Raw genomic sequence first — 25095 nt, 5'->3', positions numbered from 1 at the left:
GAAAAATAAATTTCTCTAATTTTGCCAAAATTTTCAGTTGTAAATGATACCAGTCTGGTATCAAATATGGCTGCCATTACTGAAAAAAAAATGACCTGTCATAAACCATTAAGTAAAACGCGACCATATTGAAAAGAAAACATCTGGCAACAATTCCATTTTGTTTTCTCCTAATGATGCTGATCCAACATCAGAAATGTGATCACTGTTACTGTAAACTGCTTATCAGAATTTTACCAAATTTGAGAAAGCATTTTCCAGTATTGAGTGCTTTGAAATTTTGGAAAAATATTGTATTTGCTTTCGAATAGGGCTGTTTTTATAAACTTCAAAAAACTTTTAAATGGCATAAAAACCGCAATAGAATTTGTCCAAATTTGACAGTATCCTGGCGTGAAGGACTTTTAAGTTTATGCAGATGATGCCAATCTGCAGTCCATTATTGTAGGGCCCCTGGTGGTTGAGTGGTTTAAAGTGGTTACCTTTACTCATCACTGCCAACTCGCCTCTATCTCATGTTCAGTTATTGTGTATAGGTGAGAAAGCTTGACAGTAGCTTCCAGTGGATCAGTGGTTCTTGCTGGGAATCTTCCTATTGAATGTAAATGGGAGATGTTACTAGGTTGGATTTTTTGTAGTGGGCAAGGAAATGTTTCTTGAAATGAGCAATGCAGTTTTCATTCTTTCCTAATAAAAGATAATTCCAATAGATTGGGCATATGATTTATGCATGTTTTTCTGGTTTAGCATGAAGTATATTAATGTTGCAAAACATTAACACTATCATCTTCGTGAATTAAAGTAGCTCTCTGTATCCATATATGTTGTGACATTTCTTTTCACTGATTATTTCGTTTTTCTTTGCATGTAATATTTTTAGACATTGGAGTATACTAACTTGATTCACCGAGTTGCAGGCTGATCACAAGTGCTTGGTATTTTCCATTGATGTAATGTTTTTTGGTAATGAAAGAATCACTTGTCAAAAAACAATCATTTGCTATTGGCATACCCTATCCCATTGTTTTGTTACATAGAACAATCTTTGTTTTGGTCCAGTGAATCAAGTCCCACTGTATCAGACACAGCTGATGAGGAGCAAAATAATGCTTTAGCAAGAGGGGACGGGCGGGATTTGCTTGTATGCCCCACCCCTGGGTGTGATGGCTCAGGACATGTTTCAGGAAACTACGCCTCTCACCGCAGTCTTTCTGGATGCCCATTGGCTGATCGAGCTACTGTCCAGGCCAATCAGATTGAGCAAAAGTAAGTTTTTGAATGTTGTCACTTTAATAATATTCTCAGTTAATTCTGACAAGTAGATCTAGACATTGAGTAACAGGCATAGATTTAAGGGACTTTCTCACATAAATGATGAAACCTGGATCCCTGTTGAGTGTTTTTTTTTATTTTTTATTGTGGACAGAGAGATCATTGCCTTTACCTCAGACCATATGCATCGTTCTTGTGTATATTGCATTAATTCATGAGAATAGGACAAGTGGATAATGTTTGCAAATATTCCATACCGTCTTGTAAGAGACCACCTGGCAAAAAGGTGATCTTTAGTGATGAGTTTTACATCATATGAATATCATTATTATACAGTAGTAGGAGGTCACAATGACCTATTATTCCTCCATTGCCTGTTTTGCACTTGGTCATTATTGTAAATTTGGTGCATTGAGAGAAATAAATTTTGTTCAAATGCATCCTCAGCTAACTAAATAAAAAGGTTAGTAGGTAATAACAGCCTGCTTTCTTGCTTTTATTACCTGTGCATTGTTGTGTGCATTAGATGAGATAATTGGGAATTGTGTAATTCCATTGAATTTAGGTAGGTTTTTCTACTTTTTTAAACAAGTTCCCTGAAAGGTAAAAGAACTGCGGTGTAATGAATGTATATTTTCCATTGCTATACTGTTCTGCCAAAAATTATTTTCACTAAATATTCATGCCAAATGACAAAGAATGAAATGGTGCTCTCTTTGTAAATGAAAATTATTATGATGCTTTATTCAATGCATTTTTTAAAATTAGGATGGCATTCGGATCACAACTTTAGCTTCTAAAGTTTTAGCTCACCTGGCCATAAGGCCCTGTGTCCATCTGTCCATCAACATTTGCTTGTTACCTGTCTTTCATTAATCCAGTAAATCGACCCCCAAACCTGTATTGGTTGTTGGGTGGTTTGGTGTCTGCTGTGCAAAAACTGTATTTTATTACAGATTTATCTACAAGACATACATGTACATGTCAATAATTTTTAGATGCCAGTGTTTCTCGTAGCTCTTATGTTCTTTTCAGTTTAAGGTGCATTTCAACAATCTGTGCAGCTTATTTCTGTATGAAATCCACTGTTTAGCTACTTGTAAATCCTCATGTAATAATTACTGGTAAAGTCTACCTCCTATTGCCATTTTAGATAACTGGGCTCAATAGACAAACATTTGGCCATTCGATCAGTAGCTAGGAACAAATCAGGTTTTACTGCTCATTTTAAATGTTTGTGTTTGGTCTGTCTTGCTGAACTGATTACCACTCAAAAGACAATTTTTGTCCCATTGTGGAAAAAGGACTTAATAAATCACCAGGATGTTCAATGATTTGTATTATGCATATGATGTGTGTGTGTGTGTGTGTGTGTGTGTATATATATATATATATATATATATATATTTCTCACCCATCCGACAGAGAAATCTAGCTGTTTTGCTAACCTTACTTTTCTTATCTCAGTCTAGTCATCTCAGTCCAGGTGTCCATGTGCTCAGAACTACTTTTATAAAAAGAAACCCTTGTTGTCTTTTGCTGTGCCTGATGTAGTTCTAAAATCAAACAACAACAAATATATAACAAAAGCATAGTAACTTAAGGTCAATCCATCTTTGAGAACACGCTATACAAAAACTTTTTGAGAGAGACAAAGACACATACGATGTCGAGCTTTTTGGTATTGTGCTAGTTCGTTCAGCACAGCATGGTCAATTTTATCCTGTATGCAGGCCTAGCTCAGGACATTTTCAGGTCAGCGTCATTAAATGTAGCTAACGCTACCTTACTAGTTTTAACACTTTTTGTGAAACAAATTATATACTGATAGCTACATTTAATGACACTGACCTGAAAATTGACTGTGCTTCAGTTAGGATGCAATTCCCAATGCTGTGTGAAATGAACTATGACAGAAAACATACCTACAATATTTAATGACAAATAATGCACTTAGCAGCCAGAAGGAATCATTTATCTGTCAATACATTAATCCATAAGCAAATTTCACTGTAGCGCTTGACATATTTCCAAGACAGAAAAATACATTTTCAAAGAATACGTGAACCTGAAAGTTTAGCACATGGTTATCCGCTAGGGTCTGTATTTGCAGGGTCTTTTATACATGGTGGTAATTTTACAATCAATATTAAAGTTCACACAAGTATGTCACAAACAGGTTCACTTCCTCAAAAAAAAAGGAGAGCTATATATTATTGTGACACAGATCACTAATTACCCATGCATAATCTAATGCACCATGTTACTCTTTGTTACAGCTTATACTAAGTATAACTACACTAGAGCTGAGTACTCCGTATCATCTCATTATTTACAATATAGCTTTTCAAAATTGGAACTGATGAAAATGAAACAGTTTCTTGTAACAAATATTAACTATTTATTGTCAATTTCATATCCATATATTAAATGTGATAATACCTTATTACTATGCAACGTTTTATGTTATTTTTCTTTTCTCACGTGTATAAACTGTGTACTTCAGATGCAACGGTCACACTCCAGCCCTCATTAACATATTTGTATTAATGAGCCACATGTAAACATTTGCACGTGAACTATATTACACTAGTGAAGAGTTCTTTTTACTTTAAAGGAAAATATTGGGTGAGAAAAACAATCTACATTGGGGTTTCGACCAGGATAAGGGAGTCCCAGTCACAGGGTTACATAATATGTCTCTGCACAAGGGAAGCTCTATGGGGAGACAAATAATGTAACCCCTAGACTGGGATTTCCTTGTCTTGGTCCAAACCCCAACATAGATTCTATGTATATAAATGCCCCAATAAATTTTTCTCCTGAAACAGTTCCAGATTTATTACCAAGAGTAAAGAAACCCATGGTCCTTAAAGAAAAACAAGAGACGTGATGCTGTAAAATTAGCTTCTGTAATTTTTGCATTACCTCATTTATGAGCCAGATACAGCAATTTGTTATGCCTTTATCTTCTGAAATTTTATTTTTTATCAGACTATAGTAAATGGGATAAATTTGCATGATATCAGGTTCGGAAGATAATTTACATAGATTGTGTTCTTAGTGAAATGGTCAAATTTTAGGGACTCCTGTTTTTTCATGATGGTAAAGGCTTATGGAAATCCTGATGATTGGACAAGACGTTTACATCTGCATTGCATTGCCCAGGCTTCATGTAAGGGGCAAATCAGGCAATCGATGCCCACCATTTGCCCAGATGTGCAGATTAAGTTTAGCTGACTTCACCTTTTCTTAACCTGACAACTTCACATGTACACCCTTTTTCCACTATGTAATGCTTTCATATTCTGAGTATGATATCAAGTAATGTCACTTTTCTCTTCGAAGAGCATTGTAAAATAGTTACAATGTTATTTGCCTGCCTGTGAACTACTTCTGAGTCTATTTAATGTTTTCATCTGTCTGCAATTCTATTTCAATCTGCATGATTTCTTTTTTTAAATTCACGTGTGAAACTTGAAAAGTTTGTAAAAGTCTGTGCATTTGCATCCCAATCAAGAGCAAATTTAGTACTCTCAGGAGTTTTCTTGGCAGCTTTCAAGTAAAGATAAACAAGTTTATTTTCATATTTCATCCTATACAAGTTGGAAGATTGGACTTACACAATGACAATTGGCAGCCATTTTAAAAATATCTACTCAGATGAATAAAAACATTCACATTTACTAAAGTTCTGGAGTTATCCTTTGAAATTTTAAATTCCAACAGTTACAACATTTAACCATCTGTGGGCACCGAAAATAGATACTGGCTTGACAAGTTTTCTCACGCAAAACAAGAAGAAGTAAAACTTTAGTAATACGAGACCTTTAATTGAACTGTAGAAATTTAGTCTTGTTACCTTAGTGGTCCAAACGATGAGGTGTACCAAATATATACAGAATTGGTTTATTTGAATTTTCTGTCACTGTAGTCAGTTGGTCTAAATATTGGGGTTTTCCTTAAAAAGGATTTTATTGTACACTGTTCAACAAAGACAGTATAATGGATTTTGTCTGGACCTGTTTTATATTCATTGAGTGGTAGGAGTTCAGCATAATGGCCACTTAGCATCCATGTGCATATCTGTCCGTATTTACCTTTACATGCCCAAAATTACCTGAATGTTAAAGATCTTTTTTCTTCATTGTATTTCAATACTAATCAGGGTTCCCACGCTACCAGGAAATCTGGAAAAAGTCGGGAGAAATGATAAAAAATTTTCCCCGACCGTGAAAAGTGCTTGAATTTTGCAAATATTGACGAAAGTCGAGAAAAACTTGGGAATTTTCCTCCACAATTTGATGCCCGAAACAATTACATAATTGAGTCATAACTGAACTGATTGTGAGTTACATTTATCGAGTTCTAACCAGAATACTATTAGGAGGTTGCAGTATGGATCATTTGGGTGCTTGCCATAAATATATTTGTTGAGATAATCCAAACGCTCAGTGGATTAGATTTGTCTCGTAGACTTTTTCGTTTCAGAGACAGTACAATATCCATATCTTTTTTTATTTATATGGAAGGTATGAAAACTAGTCTAGCATCACAAGAAGAGAACACGGTAGCGTTAAAGCATGACCGCTTAGCGGATATGCCAGCAAACTTAAACGTTAAATCGAGTCATACCTGCATAAAATCGATATGAAAATTATTTATTTTCTCAGAAATCACGAGTATTAAAATCGTTATGTCTTTAATCTGCTGAAAGACGAAAAAACTAAAGTTTTGATGAAATTTGAGCCGGTACTAGCAATTTCAAATTCTGGTCGCATGAGCACACAGAATCTCACAGCCATCATTTTCAAAAATTGTAGAAAAAAATATTAAATGAAAGTCGTATACTGGTTGCAATAAAAATACAAAAATGAAAGAGCACAAAGTTCTCTATTCCGAGACCAACTTCTGGAGTTTTGTTGTATCACATGACTACCACGTTGACATGTGCTCTCTCACACAGGAAGCATATGAAGCAGGGAACCAGACTGCTCTGCTTGATGAATCAGACTGGCCAAGTTTCTTGTAGTTGTTCTCGAAATAAATATGCTGAGAATTATATGTTCTTTCTGGTTTTTACGAACGGTATGAGACTTTCATTTAATATAATTGAAACTTTGTACAACGATATCAAAAAGGAGTTTGTTGTTATCACGTGTCTATTGGACTTCTGATGTTGTTGTTTGAGAGTTGTGAAGTCATGTGACTATTAACACAAATGGCGAGTACCAGGTCAGGTTTCATCTACACCGAGTTTCATCTAGTCTGTCAGCAGATTAAAGACATAACGAATATAATACTTGCCATTTTTGAGAAAATAAATATTTTTCTTACTGATGTCAGGCAGGTGTAAGTCGTTATAACATAGTTTAAATTTGCTAGGCCCGCTGGTAAGCTATCTTACAGTGGCAGCAGATTCCAATTTTTTATTTGTAATTGCTCTGAACCCACACGCCATCCTAAATGTCCCAATGTGAAGAATGGGATTGGATGTTCGGAGGAAACCCAGATTAGAAAAATGTTGAATCTCTCAGCTGAACTTTGGTGCAAAACTACTACACAGTGACATGTAGCTTGAAGCATTTGTTTCAGATCTTAAATAGAATCTAGAAGAAATGGGAAATTGTAATCCCTTTTATTATATATTAAGAAACGATAAGAGCCCATGTATCACTACAGGTTTTGGGACTGGTTTATTGACCTACAAGAAGACGATGATTTTACAGAAATTTCGGCCCTTGTTTATACAACAATATATAATTTTGAAGGTCTTTTGTCAAAATTTAAATCAACCCTTTTGTAAATGTTAAATGATGGAATTTTTAACCAAATCATCTTAAGGAGTTTAGGTTGGTTGAAAAATCTCATTTGAGATTTTATTGGCACACATAAATTCATGGTTAAACTTTTTTTGTTGCAAGATAAGATTCTAATACTTTGAATTTATTGGTTTTTTTTATACTGTGATAGGAAATGTTTACTTTGTGTAACATGCACATATATTGCTCTACAAATCTTAGAAATAAAGGTTTGAAAGGAAACAAAATAATTTATGCTCATTATGTTGTTTCCACATAGCAATATAATGCAGGTCAGCTAAGTAAAGTTAGGATTTGTATTCTACATTGAAATGGCTCTAAATGCCAGTTTATAGGAAAATAATATGATTTGTTTCGTGTGACTCATTTTGTGGTTTTTGTACATGATCATCTTTTCTGACATATATGTTTTGGAGAGTCTTGAAAGAGAAACATCTTCAGATTTGGAAAATGCATGTTTTATAATCCAAAATGTTCTTTAATTCCATTCAGTAATGGTCATATGTTAACCTTAAAAAAATTTATTTCATCTTGGAAAAACCCCAGAAAATACCTGGAAATTTATATTTAGAAAAGTGGGGGAACCATAACTAATGTATCCCAACTTCTTTGGACGTAGGAAATAGTTCAGATGAAAGAGAATAAAGTGTGTTCATATGTTATGATACATGTACTATTAGAAAACAAGTTTACATATCATAATAAAAATAATAATAATAATAATAATAATGAAGACTTTATTTAGAGAAGGTAACTCAATTATAGAACTAATCTACCTTGAGTCCTTCTATCTATTATGTACAATTTATACAGTATATGCAACATGATGCGAAGAATCTGGTTTGGCACTAAATAATTAAGTAACTTTAAAATTCAAAGTATCAAGCCTGGAATACATCCACAGGCATCTGTGAACACATAAACATATGTAAAACATAAAATATCCTCCTGCATTGAAAAATTCAACTTTGAAAATTATGCAAAATTACAGAAAAGCAGGCAGTATTTGTTGACTAGAACTGTTCAGTTTTCTAAAGATTTCATCCATTTGAGACATTGATTATGAAAAGAAGAAATGCTAGGAGCCTGCCTTATGTCACTGGTAATGTTGTTCCATACCAGTGGACCAGTATATTGAAAACTTTTTTTAAACAATTCCTTCTTTGGCCTTGGTATAATGTATTTTTACTTGTTATGGACCTTAAATTTGGAGTACCATTAGTGTATTGCTTAGATAGATAGGAATGGCTTTTCTGGATATTTTATACATCAATTTGGCCTTTCTAAGAAATATTCTTTCATGTATTGTTAAAACCTTTATCTTATTCATTGCATCCTGAAAATTGTCTATACATTGATCTAGAATTAAATGGCAAGCCCTCTTCTGGAGTCTTAAAAGTCTTGTTATGTTTGAATTAGAGGTACATGTATTACCCCTAAATTACATTTGATTTTCTTTTGTAGCCAAAGATAAAAATTAACCTTTTTTGAAACATGTTTAATGTGGATAGACCAAGTAAGATTGTTTTCTACGAATACACCAAGGATTATATCTTGAGAGGTTATATTAAGGCTCACGTTGTCAAACAGAATCAGGAGTCTGTCGCTATCTAACTTTGTTGTGTTGTAACTAGTAGGGCTTTCGTGATTATCATGAATAAGATCATAAGTGTTCAAATAGTTGAGAAAAAAATCATGTACATGTTTTTCTAGTAATTTGGAGAGACAAGGAAGGATAGTAAAACAATAAAATAATTTTGAAACAATTTTGTATTAAGTATCCTTCCACCAATTTGTGGAAATTTAAGGGAGCATATAATTGACAATGTTGTTTCATGTAGCAAATTATGTTTATAAATTTGCTGTACCCTGTAACTTAAATATTTTGAAGAACCTGTGGTGTTATAAAAAAGAGTACAGTTGTATTATTAGAAGAGAACAAAAACTAATTGATGCATTTTATTTAAAAATACATAGACCATTCTCTATCATTTTTTTATGTTTGTTTAATTATGGCATACTGCAGTTTGGCGAATTAAATATTTACCAATCAAAATTGAGTATGAATAATGAAATATTTCAAACATTTTGCTACGTGTCTTAACATTGAAGAATAGGTGAGATGAGGTATTACTTCTACAAAGGCTATGCTTTTATGTCATTGGTCGTATAAACTTTAACTCTCTTTGGGCAAACTGTGACAGACTGTTTGGGGATTCTTGCACAAATGCCAAGTACGTGTTATTGGGTGTGTACATTTAACAACATCATAACAAGTAAAGTTAACCGGGTAATTTCAGAACGGTAAACACAATGCATCCCACTTGTCATGTTTTGACATCTTTGTTATTGTCTTGTTTGCTTTAGAGGTGGTGTGAGTTCTCAGTCCAAGAACAACATTTGTGTATAATGTTCTCATTAGGGCAAGAAGAATCTTGAGAACAGTCTTTGCTTGGCTAATCTCTCACTGAATGATGAGTGTTTGCATTTTGTTCCTTACATTGCCATATAATATAGATTACCACTCTTAATAATAGGGCATAGTAACCTGTTTCTCACATAGGGCTTAGGAATCCTGTAGCAGCAGAGCAGGCAAGACATTGTGCAGAATTGTTGCAGCCAGATTGTACAATAAAAGATGAGACCAGCAATTGAATGTTGGTCAAAACATGGCACAAGGGCTCTTTAATGTTCTCCTTCCATACACACACACATATATATATATATATATACAATACTGATAAGTAAAGGACAAGGTATTTAAAGAGGGTCTAAAGCGTTAGTTAACATTTCAGAAGTAATGATTAGGTTGAACCTGTGATCATCACACAGATGCTTATTGTGTGGAAAAATTATTTATATTCCCAGTGAGTTGGATCATCGTATAGTTTCTCATTGTATAAAAAATGATTGATCATCACACAAGTTCACCTTTCTAATGAGTTTGATCATCATACAAGTTCTCATAATGTAGAAAATTGATTGATCTTCCCAATGAGTTGGATCAATAGACAGTTGCTCATTCTGTAGAAAAATAATTGATCTTTCCAGTGTTTTGTCTTGGCTACAGTACTTTGATATATGCCTGAAGTATGATTTCTTCTACAGAGACTGCCAATTGCAAAAGATGGTCATCAATTCAGTTTAAACACTGCAGTTATATTTTGATCTGATGCTCATACTGCACTTTGTTTATTCACTACAATATTTGATTGAAATCGCTTGTCAGACATTTAAGTAATTGTCTATGCCAATATGTAGTCCCATATGCAGCTGCAACAGATGAAAAATATAAATTAATCATGGCTGTTTGGCCTATACTTGCTTTGATACCTTGATGAAAAGTGCATTGTGTACAAGTATGAATTCACTTTGATGTTGGCAGATTTTTTCCCCAAGCAGTTGTCTTGTGTTTGGTTGTGAGCATGGGAAAAAAAACTCTTGAAGCACAAGTCAAGATTTTTTTTTTTGAACTCTCACTAGATTGTTTATTTATATATATACAGTGGAGCCTGGTTAATCCGGACACATTCGTTCCCAGCGAATATGTCTGGATTAACGAGTTTTCGGGATAATTGAATCATGCACATTTGTTATTTTACGATATCACACCGTATACATGTACATGTATATGCTAGCTTTAAATGTAATGTACTGTATATTCAATAATGGTGGAAATAAATTAATGAATACATCTATTAATTTGTGTTTATTTCACGTTATTATAGCATGTGCTTGTACGTACATATACAGTAAATAGAAGTTTAGACAATTAACATAGCGAACACATCACACTATGTTCATGTACATGTATGTACTGTACATACATTTATTATGTCAATTTCCTGAAGAAGTCTGTAACCTTTGTTTGCCTGGATTGTTTGAAGCCGTATACTGTCCACAGCTTAAAAATGTCAACTGTATTTGCACAGCAAACAATAAACTGTGATTGTTACATACAATTGGTAAACAACAAAGAGGCTTAATGACACTTTTAATTTATTTACCATATGTTATGTCAAAAAGCGTGGACGATTTGATCCCAGTGTGTTTATTTATTAACACCCCAGTCGGCGACTAGCTAAAACAGACATTGTTTATACAATCGCTGGTTACAATATGGTCACGCTACTTAGTTATTGATAGTGGCCATAGATTCTCAAGGGCTTCACTACTGTGTTTTATGTATTATTCTTCTGATTGTATTTTCACATACGATTTTTCGAATTTTATTTTTGGACAGATTATTTCCGGATTATCGAGAAAAGTTTTAATGTAATTTTACACTTTGGTCCCCGATTTTGATTTCCGGATCCGGAACGCGGATTTCTTGATTAACAGAGCAAATTAACATTTAGGAATTCCGTTCCCGTTGAATTAGCGAGGTTTCCGGATAAACGGAGTCCGGATTAACGAGACTCCACTATCTATCTATCTATCTCTATATATATATATATATATATATATATGTATATATATATATATATATGCATGGAAAGAGAGTGGTAAAAAGCCCCAATGTACCATAGAAATTTAGAGTGTCTCTTTCTCGTGTATGCTATGTTTATTACATAGTTTTGTTACTTTTATGGTAATATTGATGGTATTGTAACCTATCACACTGCACAGTAAAATGTATTCATGGAATATGAATAAAGATGTTGTAGAATAAAATCTTGTCACCTTGTTTGTTTACATACTGAGTGGTCAGAATGGTGTTCATGATGGAGTAAGTTTTGCCACTCCCTTTTTCTTTTCTGATATATGCAATAAAGTATGTTTTAAAAAAGATTGAAAATCAGTATTCAGCTGAAAATTGTTTGACTAATCTTTTAGTGCCATGTATCATTGATTTCTCTTTATACTTTTTCTCTTCTAAAAATGTCAATTTGTCATCTGGCTCAAACATAATTATAGTTGAAACACAACTTTGTAAATTCTGTGAACAAAAGAAACAAATCAAGGAAGTGTTTTGGAAATACATTTTTATTTTGTCAGTGTACATTGAAAATAAAAACAGCATGGATCTTCAGACTTGTCAAATTCCAAAGTTGGAGGTTACAGAGATTGATTGGGCCTAATTAGTAATATGAATTTTACAGATATACGCACACACACATGCATACGTACAACAATCAGTAGTTTACCTTTTATACTCAGCTGGCTGTTATGCTCAGGAGCCTGCAGTGGCCAGATTGACCAACATTTGGCAAAACTTGTTGTAGTCATGTAGACATAAATTGAAATTCCAACTAATTTATTGTTTTGTTTATTTCTTTTTGTATCTTGTATCATTTGTTGGATTTATCTGAAATCAGGTACATTTGAATTGCAGTTTTTATTAAATCTGTATTTGCCAAATTGTGCTATTAGATGTCCCACCCCAGGCTGTGATGGTTCTGGTCATGTGACAGGAAATTATACCTCACACCGCAGTTTGTCTGGATGTCCACGTGCTGCCAAGCTGAAAAAGATCCTTGGGAAGGAAGGAGGAGACAGGCAGGATGATGAACCTCTTCGGTATGATGATATTTTGCAATACTTATTTAAGGTCATAATAGATTGAGCCTTGACTGCTATACCATTATTCTATGAAGGTCAGGTTTATGTATTGTAGGTTTCGTCTACAAAATGGACTTGTTTGAACTGCTTATATGATAGGACTCTTAATTAGTCCTGGATTCTTAGGTAGTCTGTAGTCAAGACAAATACTCTACAACCTAAGCTGTGCAAGGAGTCTATTCTAGACAAATACTGTACCATCTGAGCTAAGTGATTATATACTCGAGTCGAATAATCTGTGCCCTGAGTTATTTTGAGTTGCCTGCTTAAGTAAAATACTCAGCCATTTGAATTATGTGAATAGTCTGTACTCAAGACTAAGACTCTACCATCTGAGCTATTTGAGTAGTCTGTCTTCTAACCAGAGAGTCAGTGGTAAGCTCATCTGTTGAGTGTACTGTACATTTCTTAACTGGTGCTTGTCCATTTCATATTGGAAAAGTGAGATGTAACCAGTTGCTTTTCTGGTGTTGGCATTGTTATCACAGTTTATTGTAGTAGTAATTGGTTTTGAGTAAAGATTGTCTTTTGTATATATTTCATAAACCCCTTGGTCGATCTTTACCTGGCATCAGTCATTATGAAAATAAGATGATTCATTGCTTGTTTGCCCCATAACCTTGAGGTCAAGTTCTCGGACAAGATTTCCATCAAGGTTTTGGTTGGTTACAATTTTTTACTTTATTATACAGTTCATAAACACCCCGATAGATTCTCATAGTACTTGGCCTGACTCATAATAAAGCTTGGACTTTTCATTGATGAAAAGTCTTGCTTGCCCAAATGACCTTGGGTTATGGTCACAGTCAGAGAAAATCTGTGTTAAGGTTTTTGTTAAAGTTTTGTCTTTGCTTATATTTTATACACCACTTGATTCCTTGTCTTCATACTTGACATGAAACATTACGAATCTGAAACAAAACAGTGTGACACACCTGTGCTTTCTTGGGGTCAATGTCACGTAGAAAATGTAGATGAAAATTTTGGTTAAGAAAGTTTTCATTTGCTCAAGTGATTGTTCAGTCTTGGAGTTTATGATATGGTCTTTTGTCCATTATTGTTGCTGATGTTCTTTTGTAATTACTATTTACAGCTTCTAAAAGGAACTGCTTGATCAGTTTGCACATAGAGCATTCTAAATTCTTTCAGTGGATTTTGATCTATCATACAATATGTGGCCATAATTAAAAATAGAAAAAACTGTAAACAACTGCTCGATACTGCTCAGTAGAATTTGACCAAATGTGATAGAAAGCAACATAGATTTCAGATTTGTTCAGGTCATGCTAATCATCCATCAGATATGGCCACTGTTACAAAAAAAGTTTAACAATAAAAAAATATTTCCTTTCAGAAACTGCACATGAGACTTTGACAAAATTTGTAATCATCCTGAAATTGATGTACAGATGATGCCAGTCTGCCATTGGATATGGCCATTGTTACTAACAATAGAAATACTATAAAAGACTCTTAAAATACTCTGCCATTGGATATGAATATTGTTACTAACAATAGAAAAACTATAAAAGACTCCTAAAATACTCTGCCATTGGATATGGCCAGTGTTACTAACAATAGAAATACTATAAAAGACTCCTAAAATACTCAGCTTATCAGAATTTGAACAAATTTGAGACAAAGTTTATTTTCATTGATGACTTTCAAAGTTGTGCAAATGATCCAAATGCACTATCAAATATGGCTGCCATTACAAAATTTGAACGATTTTTAAATAACTTCTTAAGAACTGCTTGGCAGAATTTGATGAAATTTGACAGAAAGCTTCCTGGCATGAAGATTTTTCAACATGCTCAGATGATTCCAAACTTTTACCAAATGTTACTGCCATTACTGTAAATATATCTTGTGAGACCACTCCTTCTGCCAACAAAAAATGGTCACTCAAAACAGAAGGTTGCTGAGTTTTCAGAGTTGAAATTGATAACCATAATTACCAAAAGCATAAAGATTAAAGTCTCCATGTTACAGCAGGGAAGTAAACTAGTGTTGTTCAGATGAAAAGCATATAGGTCAAGGGCATAATGTTAAAATGAGGAAATAAGCTAGGGTTGTTCAGATCAAAAGCATATAGGTTAAAACCATGTTATAACAAGGAAGTTACCTATCATTCAGATCAAAAGCCTCAAGACCAAGGTCACCATTTATAAAAAAATGACTTGCATGACATAAGTGTATGGAATGCCTATATTAATAATTTCACACATACCTATATAAATCAGTTAAATACTGTAAATGTATATAATACCTTCAGCTATTATTCCATTCCAAGACCATGTATAGAACACTTTAAGAAATGTTTTCAACATTCAGGTTTCTAATTTGGAACAGAATCTCAAAGAAAATTAGAGAAGGTACAAATATAAATATATTTCATTACAATCTAATTCACTGGATCAATTGATTAACTTGTTTCATTTTCTAAAACCTTCCACCACACATTTTTGATACTCTGTTCATAGTTGGATCATATTTTTAGGAGATCTGTTAATTCATTCATAGTTGGATCATATTTTTATGGCATCTCTTTATTTATAGCTAAATTTAGCATATCACTAGTTTTTTTTTGCACTTCTGTATTTAGGTCTTTTGCAATTTTCCTTTTCTTCTTTCATCCGCCCTTTACCTTACTCTCTAGTAGGATGAATTGATAGTAAAATATACCAACACTACATTTGCATAAGCTGTAAAAAATGCCTAAAATAAAAAAATTATAAACAATTGCAAGTAGGTTTAACAAGCTTAATATAGTTTGAATAGTGTGCATCTCATCTTTAACTGAACTTGTGTGTTTCTATTTGATATTCATCCATAACCTGTTCCACTCTTCAACAAGTGGTAAATGTTTTGACAAAAATCTGGACTAAACTGTAAAAATTGTTTAACTAGCAACTGACTAGACTCGTAATCATGTTTTAAGACATTGGGGATGGGTGGATGTAGATTGCAGACTGAAATTAAGTGACTATTGAAATTTAGGAGCAATGTCTTTTGCCGGACCTGACTGCAGACTTGCCAAGGCCACATCAAGTAATACATCCATTACTACATTGATACAGATCGGACAAAACTGATGCAAGTTGACTGTTTTTGCCATCAGAAATATATAACAACAGAAATTCTACTGCAGTGGAGTAGATACAAGCAAATATTACATGACTGAAGTGGAAACATATTGGTTTGTCACTCATGGATTGTGAGAAAGCCGCATTAGCTCAGTTGGTAGAGTGTCTTGATCCAAGGGTTGCAGATTTAGTACAACCCTAGGGCAGCCTTCGGCAAGGCACTTGGCATCTGTGTCCTCAGCATGAAATCGCCATTATTGTGTAAATTACCACTAAAGTCAGTAAAAGCAAAAATGAAACAAAACATTGCCACTTGTGACAATATGATATTTCTGTTTCGTTAGTGAAATATTTCCCTATATTTACTTTTAAAAAATAGATCTTACTTAATAAGTATTTGTGTCTTGATCCCTAATGATTTGTATGTGGGAATATAGACATGGACAGCAGAGATTGATCCCTAATGATTTGTATGTGGGAATATAGACACAGACAGCAGGGATTGGTCCCTAATGATTTGTATGTGGGAATATAGACATGGACAGCAGGGACTGATCCCAGCATGGCATGTATATGGGAAAGATGTAGACAAAATATTGATCACAGCATGACTTGTATGTGGAAAAGACAGAGAAAACAGAGATTGATCCCAGCTTGGACTATCATGACTGATATGTGGGAAAGACATGGACAGCAGGGATTGATCCCAGCATGGCATGCATATGGGAAAGATATAGACACAATATTGATCACAGCATGGCTTGTATGTGGAAAAGACATGGAAAACGGTTAGTGATCCCAGCATGGCTTGTATGTGGGAAAGACATAGACAGGTGGGATTGATCCCAGCTTGGACTATCATGAATGATATACAGGAAAGACATGGACAGCTTTGATTGATCCCAGCTTGGACTGTCATGACTTATATATGTTAAAAACAAAGACAGCTGGGATTGATCCCATCTAGGCATGTGTTTGGGAAAGTCATAGGTAGCAGGGATTGATCTCAGCTTGACTTGTATGTGGGAAAGACATAGACAGCAGGGATTGATCCCAGCTTGGCTTGTATGTGGGAAAGACATAGCAGGGATTGATTCCAGCTTGGCTTGTTTGTGGGGGAAAGACATGTATGGGGGAAAGACATAGACAGCAGGGATTGATCCAAGCTTGGACTGTCATGACTGATACATGTATGCGGGAAAGACATAGCAGGGATTGATCCGTGCTTGGACTGTCATGACTGATATGTGGGAAAGACAGACAACTGGGATTGATCCCAGCTTGGACTTTCATGACTGATATGTGGGAAAGACATAGACAGCAGGGATTGATCCCACCTTGGCTTGTATGTGGGAAAGACATAGTGATCCCAGCATGGCTTATATATGGGAAAGACAGCTGGGATTGATCCCAGCACAGCTTATATTTTGAAAAGACAGCAGGGAACCAACTATGCTACTTACACTTGGAGAGGCCATAGTTCAGGACAGCATCAGTGTGTGCCTCTGAGTCTAGTTCCAGTTGAAGAAGTTTTTGAGTGCTGAAAAAAATAATTTTTTTATGACAGCAAGAAACACTTTTTTAATGCTCAAGCTTTGTATGCTTACTAACATTATCTTCTGGTTTTAGCTGTCCTATACCAGGTTGTGATGGATCAGGTCATGTGACTGGCAAATACCTGTCTCACCGCAGGTATCACAGCATTCCAAACCTTTGCAGACCTCGTTCATGTCAATTCTTTTGTTGTTTTTTTTAGTCTAATGATATTCCAATAATTGCATGCATATTCTTGTATTTTCTCTTCTAATTTTGTATCATATTGTATTTCAAAATTTATATCATCCTGTATTTCCTTTTGCATGGGTCAAATTTTGTTGAAGCCTTTTTTTGTATACTTTGCAATAAGCTTTGCAGTTTTAGTTATACAATGCTTCTAGCATCATTGCTCCCAAACCCTTGGAGGTAGTATGGTAACTACTACACATGTACATTATTTGTCTCCAGCCAGTGGAATTTGTGTCATTTGCACTGCATACCATGCGTCTTAACATTTTGGGGGAGTCAATATCTGCCAGAGTTGTCTTCATATTTGTGTTTTCTACAACTAGTCTGAGTTACCATTATATTTACTTGTAAGATGGCTCCAGCTGCAAACAAAATAAACCTCATGTGTCTGTATTGTTTGTTCTACTGATTACTCCTTTGAATATGGAGCACACAGACCCAGGTCTGCTGATGCAATATGTGCTGGCAGATTTGCCGCGTGCATTTGGATCTGACTTGTAAGCAAGAATAAATGGTAACCTCTTGATCTTTTTTTATGGCACTGTACAGTGGAATTTTTTTGTTGCAGAGATGCCAACCATTGCAATTATGACAGAATCATTCCTAGATTTAACCTCAGATAATGCCATTACAGTCACTTCTGTCAGATTCTGATTTTCTGGTCAAATAAAATTTTATATTTGCAAACCTATGCTTTCATACCAGTTTATCTAAATAACAAAAATGCTTGCAACATCTTACTGCAATTAATTTGTGAAAACATACCAAAATGCATGTACATGTATCACAAAACCAATTAAATATTGTCCAGTTAATTGTTCTGAGCTACCTGCAAATGTCTGAGAAAGATCATGAAGAAAAATGTGACTGTCATGGAGTATTCATTGATTAAAAAAAGTGTGTGCTACAGCCTACAGAAATACAAAATAAGATACACAAGGCATCATGGGACAAATAACATGCCTTACCTCATAAGGCTAAGTGAGCTTCTGGTATGGTCCTTCATTTGTCATGCATCATCAAAAAGCAGCTTACCGGTAATAAAATTTGGTTAAATTTTACAGAAGGCATTCTAGCTTGAATGTCTTTTTTGTTTCTAGAAATGTTGCTGTTCATTACTAAAAACAAAAAAGAAATTTACATAACTTTATCTCAAAGAGTACTTAATGGAATTGGACAATTCTGATAGCAAGCACCTACCTAATTGAGAACTTCCAGTAGTATAAAAACTGAAAATTTTTTGACATACTTGGTTTTTTTGCATATACAGTCCACAACTGAGGAAGTTATTTCAACACAAGGCATGCCGCTGCAATTTTGGCCAACAAAACTGGAAGGTATTTCCGTACAAAGCATTCTTCTGCAGTTTTGGCCAACAGCACTGGATGGTATTTCTACACAAAGTGTCGTACTGCAGTTTTGACCAACAGTACTGGAAGGTATTTCCACACAAAGTGTCATACTGTAGTTTTGGCCAACAGCACTGGATGGTATTTCCACACAAAGTTTCATACTGTAGTTTTGGCCAACAGTACTGGAAGGTATTTCCACACAAAATGTCGTGCTGCAGTTTTGACCAACAGCACTGGAAGGTATTTCCACACAAAGTGTCATACTGCAGTTTTGGCCAACAGCACTGAATGGTATTTCTACACAAAGTGTCATACTGCAGTTTTGGCCAACTGTTCTTGTTGTTGTTGTTGTTGGGCTTAACGCCATTTTTCAGCACTCGATAGGCTATACATGGCGGCCAGTATTAATGGTGGAGGAAGAATCCGTCCAACTGTTCTTACATTTGACTGTTAGTTTGATGTCAACCTTCAAAGCATTATACGTGGTGGGAAAGAAGACTGTAGGAAGCACATTTCAAACAAAAATTAATTAAATGCTTAAAATAAATTGTTGGATAAAAGTACATTTATTCCTATCTTTCGATCAGGTTCTGAGTTTTAGTTCACTTGGCCATTTAGCCAGTGAGCATAAGGTATGGCCCTGCATCAGTTTATGTTGTCCATCAGCATTGTTATTATCAGCTTCTTTTTTAAAACTGCTGGGTTGGTTTTAATTTTGACTGGTCACCAGGTACCTGGTGTGGGGTGCAGGTTACTGGGTTTTGAGCATTGGTCACTAGCCACCTGGTAAGGGGTGCAGGTCATTGGGCTTTGAGCACTGGTCACCAGCCACCTGATAAGGGGTGCAAGTCATAGGGTTTTGAGCACTGGTCACCAAGCACCTGGTATGGGGTGCAGGTCATAGGGTTTTGAGCACTGGTCACCAGCCACCTGGTATGGGGTGCATGTCATTGTGCTTTGAGCACTGGTCACCAGGCATCTGGTAAGGTGTGCATGTCATTGGGCTTTGAGCACTGGTCACCAAATACTTGCTCAACTGCAGAGGTGGATCTGTCATGATAGACTACTTGGTGTTCTGGTAGATAATAACCTATCATGGACTGAACATATCAAACATATCAGTAAAAAAGTCAATTCAAGTTTATGGCTTCTCAGTAGGATAAGACATTTTCTCCCTGAAAGGCACAGAAAACTATTTTATAACAGTTACATACAAGCCTATTTGGACTACTGTAGTACAGTATGGGGTAATTCAAATGATAAAAACATAGCAAAGGTGGGACATCTTCAAAAAAGAGCATTTGGGCTAATATCAATCCAGAAAGAAAGCAAGGAAAATTTAGCTGGTAGGTTAAAAATATTACCTATTAAAGAACGAATCTGTTTGAGAAAAGCCAAATTAATGTACAGGATATCTCATAATAGTGCTCCTGAATATTTACAATCACTATTCCAGTATAGGCAACCTGGTAATACTCCCCACCTGCGATCCATGTCTACCAAACAGTATAAAATTCCCAAACCAAATAAGGAGTCATTTAAAAAAGGTTTCCAATACTCTGGAACTCTGCTCTGGAATAGTATTCCAGTTGAGATTAGAAATGCCCACTCTATTTCCTTCTTCCAAACCCAATATATCCAGTGGCTTCAGAGATGCAGCTAAAATAAATAAATTCCTTTGTATGAGGGCCTCAAGGTAGATTAGTTTTTAGCTAATTGTGTTATCCTCTTTAAATGAGGTCATTATTATTATTATTATTATTATTATTATAGATCAGCATCTCTCTCATTCCATTTGTTCTTGTCTAATCTGTACACATAGTGTGGAATCCTTTTCCAAAATGCAAGTCTTCCTTCCCCCATTTTGTCATGGATCTCCCTGCCTTGGTTTTAAGTTTTGGAGAATGTGATAGGTTATGATGCTACTCTGTCACCTATGACCTTGTCCAGCAAAATGTACTTATCTCCACACTTACCTCCAATATGATCTAGAAGGGATCTGCAGTTCATTAAACCAGGAAGACAGCAAGTAGGGTTAGTCTCATGAGCAGTTTCAGGACAACTGAAACATAATTTTTTATGTCTCCATCACCTGAGAGGGATGCTGTGAAGGACAGCCATATCTCACCCAATGGTCATTCCTCCCCCCTACTTAACTAATTCTTACCTGTCTTATCAAGTTTTGGAAGAAGTTTGGACAGTCAGTAAAGTGGTGAATGATGTTATCCCCTTCTGTGCTCATTTGCTGGTATCTGCCTCCAGCTATCAAGTTCATTATCCAGCTTGGCCCCTTAAGCCACCCCCAGTCACCACTTGTCCCACCGTGTGGATGCTGGTGCAACACAAGTGGGAATATTGGCTGGGGTCTAGGCTTATCTCCCTGTGAAAATATTGAAAACATTGGAGCTTAAAGTTTGCACTCAAGTAATCATCACCTTCTATGTTGATCTATTTTTGGCGGTCTCCTTCAGTCTCTTGAAGGATGAAACATTGTCTGCAGTGAGACTTCTGTGCTTGCTGGTTGCTGCTGTAACATGTAATGTCATTAACTTTCTATGTCAGTGGTGCTCTCAGTGGTCTTCACTTTTGCATGGATCCTGTCATGGAGAGGTAAAAGGTGCACTCTTGAGGCAGAGACACTTGTCAGAGGCCTTGTCCCCACCATAGCATCACAGGATTTGAGGGAACAGCAGCACAGGACCTTAGCAGTGGCTCCAGGCTTAACAAAACAAACTATGAAGCACACTCTCCCCAAGGGACCTTTTCCCAAGTTCGTAAAGTAGGTGCAGCCTAAACAATCTCACAAGATGAATAGACCCTTCTGACCATCATTCACTTAGCGAGGCAATTGGAGAAGTCTGAGGAGAAAGTCTTTGCATTTCTTCCCCCTCCCCTAAGGAGGTTGGTTAGCCATAGGAAGTTGTGCCCTCACCTGCAGTGTCTTTCTCTTCCCGACATCCTGGTATGTGTTCATCCAGCTCTTTTTTTTTCTCAGGGCTTTGTCAGGTATCACAGACATTGTGTGGGTCCATTGCACTTTAAAGGTCAGATACCAACTTCACTTCCTGGAATATCCTCCCCTATCATGGATCCTCTTTTCCTTTCATCATTCCTAAAGGGAAGAGGTAAACACCCTTCTGCAGAAGAGTGCAGTCAGGTTGATGGTTTCTATTCCCTCTAGTTTTCTGGTGTTGAAAAAGGCAGAATGACCATGCTGCCTTAAACAGCAGTTTCCACTGATCTTCAGGATGCATATGTTCACATCCTGCCACAATTAAAAGCTTTCGGTTTTATATTGACCAAGAGGTTTTTTAATTTCAAGTTCATCCATTTGACCTTGCTTTCATTGCTAGAGCTTTTACCAGAGTGATGGAGGAGGTAACAGACCACTTGATTTCTTTAGGGATCCCTGCCCTCCAATGTTTTGATGACCAGTTAATGCACAACAGCCTTTGAAATTCTTTTCCAGATAGGCTGTCAGGGCCAGCAATTGCATAAATCATGCAAAATGTGTACATTTTTGAGCACTAGGAAGGTGCTCATGCTAACTCCTACATGAAAATGTACATGTGCAGCAGTATATAAATTTTATATGTTACGATAAATTGAACAAATAAGAATCTAAACATAAATTTAAAAGGATATTTTGTTATCACCATACCGCTTCCATTTCAAAGTCTGCAGATGTACGTTAATACAGAGGATACAAAGACTAATTATTTACACCAAAATGTGTGTACTAGAGCAGTTTTGCAATTGATATCCTTTCCTATGTGCATGTGCAAACTTTGGTCCATTTCCAGAAAGTGAAATCAAACATGGTGGGATGTAAAATTACTGATTATTTTCAGTGTCATGTTAGTGGTGGCCAGATTGTGGAAAGTGGAGTTAAAGTCAGTGGTGGCAGGAATGTAGAAAGTAGGCGAGTGAAGTGTAATTTCTCCTGAATTGGAGAACAATATTTCAACAGCAATGTCAGATGCTGAGTTGGATATACCAGCTAAAAACAAAAACAAAAATATGCAATAAAGGTTCAGAATTCTTGATTGTGAAAGTACAAAGGTTACAACACACATTCAAGAGCAGAGTTATATTCTGTGATATTTGCAATGCTGCAGGAAAATAACCCTTTTACATCGAAAATCGGCTGTTTAAATTTTTGCTTATACGACTAGAGGAGACAGCTTTTGATGATTTTGACTTGGATAGAGTCATAAAAGAGTGGAGCAGGAACAAAGATAAAAGGATATTTATGTGTATTCCATTCCCACCCCCTTTTTTCTACTCCCCCTTGTTTTGGTACAATGGAGGAAATCCCCACTTTTGATAAATTCCAAGAAGTATTTCTGTTTTTCTGTCCCTCAGATTGATCATGACTGACCTGTCTTGGTCTTTTCTCTAATCTTCTCAGGATTTAGTGTATGTGGGGATCAATTTCTTCATCAGTCTAAGGAAGGTTCATGTTTCTTTGGACAGGATTGACCAAATCATGTCCCATGTGATGTTATTCTGGCCAAGACCTTGGTCTCTTCTTTTCTTCTCTGACCTAGAAACTCTAAACTCTGTAGTGAACATGGTTCCCAAGGGAGACTTGTGTCCATTCCAGTTACTATTTCAAGCACACTGGAGACTAAATTGGGACTGGTTTCTGACTAGAATCCCAAATCACACGCCAGAACCCTCCTTCTTTCTTTGTACAGACACACCAGAGGTATTAGTTCTCAATGGATTTGGAACTTGGGAAGAAATGACCCTTCACATAAGTACAAACAATGCTTCTTGTCATAAAGAGGTGTATCAACCTCGTATGGCGTAGGTGTATCATGATCACCTCACACAGCACATCAGTAATAGTGTACCTCAGGCACTGGGTAGGTACTCATCCTTCTCTTTAGAAAGAAATCTGGAACAATCTCTGACTGCTATATTCAGGGCAAGAGGAATATCAATGCAGGCAGTCTGTCTAGACAAGACTGTGTGGTTCTCATAGTATCGTCCCTGCACTAGTGGCTAGCCAAGTCACTTTTATAACTTAGTGTTGGGGGAGACTACAAGACTAAACAACCTCCCCTTTTATGTCTCCACAGTACCAGATCAGACAGCTGGGCAGTTAATATTTTGATGCTGTTAGTATAATCTGTATGCATGCACCTTCCCAATTTCAAAATAATTTTGTGGGTGCTCTACCAAGTGAGAATCTCCACTTCTTGGCTTATTCTGGTAGCCCAATGGTCATAGTTCAACAACCTACTTGGACTGTTGGTAGATGATGCCCAGGAAATTGCCAGAGGAGGGGCCTGCTGTTACAGCAAAGGGGGTCTCCTCCATAACAGCCACAGATGCTCCACCTTCCCACTTCACATGTCAAGCTTATCTGCTAGGACCAGTTTTCAAGCAAAGTTACCAACTGCATTGTCCAGGCAAGGACGCTATCTGTTTTCAGTGTTTACAATGCAGAGGCGAGAATCTTCTGTAATTGGTGCCGTAGGAAATGAGTTGATCCTAGCTGTCCCATTTTAAATGCATTTGCAGCCTTCATTTACTTTTTGATGAAAAAGAATGTTCGATGTCCACTATTAAGGGCTATAGGATAGCCCTTACTAACACTACCCAGGTCTCTATGGCTTCCACCATTCCATTATCTTGCTCATTAATGCCTTGATGGAAGATTTTTTTATGTTCTCTGAGCATTGTCGAACCCCCGTATGAACCTTTGAGTGAAGCTTCCTTTAAGAACCTTCCCCTTAAAACTGTTTTCATCCTGTCTTTAGCACCAGTGCGGAGAAGGTCAAACCTCATGCCTTGTGAGTGGAAAAGGTTTGTTTATGATTCAGCGGTGAAAATGGTTCAGTTTCTCTTCTGTGCCAACCTTGACTTCTAGATAAGAATTGGCTACAGTCGCTCCACTGTCTGTTGAGATACCCAGTCTCAGATGTATATGTCCTGGGAATGGTCAAGATAGACTTCTTTACCCAGTGAGGGCTTTAAGATTTTACTTCGCTCCCTCTGAAGGAAGAAGGAATGGTTAAAGTTGTCCCTTTTTTAACCTATAAAGTGAGGGTGCACAACCTTTTTCGGCCAAGGGCCAGATTGCATTTTCTAAGACCACTCGAGGGCTGGACAGAACACGTTTGTGGGCTGGGGGTTGTGCACCACTGCTCTAAAGGGTTCGTCTGATCTTTTGGCAGCCATCATTTCCAGATGGATTGTCCTCAC

At 36.2% G+C, this 25095-nt stretch overlaps 1 protein-coding gene across 6 annotated transcripts in view; it reads left to right on the top strand.

The window, feature by feature from the left end:
• The window catches only part of LOC149806621 (myelin transcription factor 1-like), a 132285-nt gene that overhangs the window by 94893 nt on the left and 12297 nt on the right, over positions 1 to 25095 (top strand). For 4 of the 6 annotated variants that reach the window (XM_089955742.1, XM_089955770.1, XM_089955761.1 and 1 more), the window contains 3 exons: positions 1060 to 1266; positions 12468 to 12614; positions 17372 to 17434. In XM_089955742.1, the coding sequence (XP_089811868.1) occupies positions 1060 to 1266; positions 12468 to 12614; positions 17372 to 17434 (417 nt within the window). The remainder of the gene's footprint in view (positions 1 to 1059; positions 1267 to 12467; positions 12615 to 17371; positions 17435 to 25095) is intronic. The other 2 variants (XM_089955779.1, XM_089955751.1) reach the window with 1 other exon arrangement.

This window comes from Sinohyriopsis cumingii, chromosome 1 (genome assembly GCF_028554795.1).
Source record: "Sinohyriopsis cumingii isolate HCF-2022 chromosome 1, ASM2855479v2, whole genome shotgun sequence".
NCBI lineage: Eukaryota > Metazoa > Mollusca > Bivalvia > Unionida > Unionidae > Sinohyriopsis > Sinohyriopsis cumingii.
This window is presented reverse-complemented; position numbering and strand designations above follow the sequence as displayed.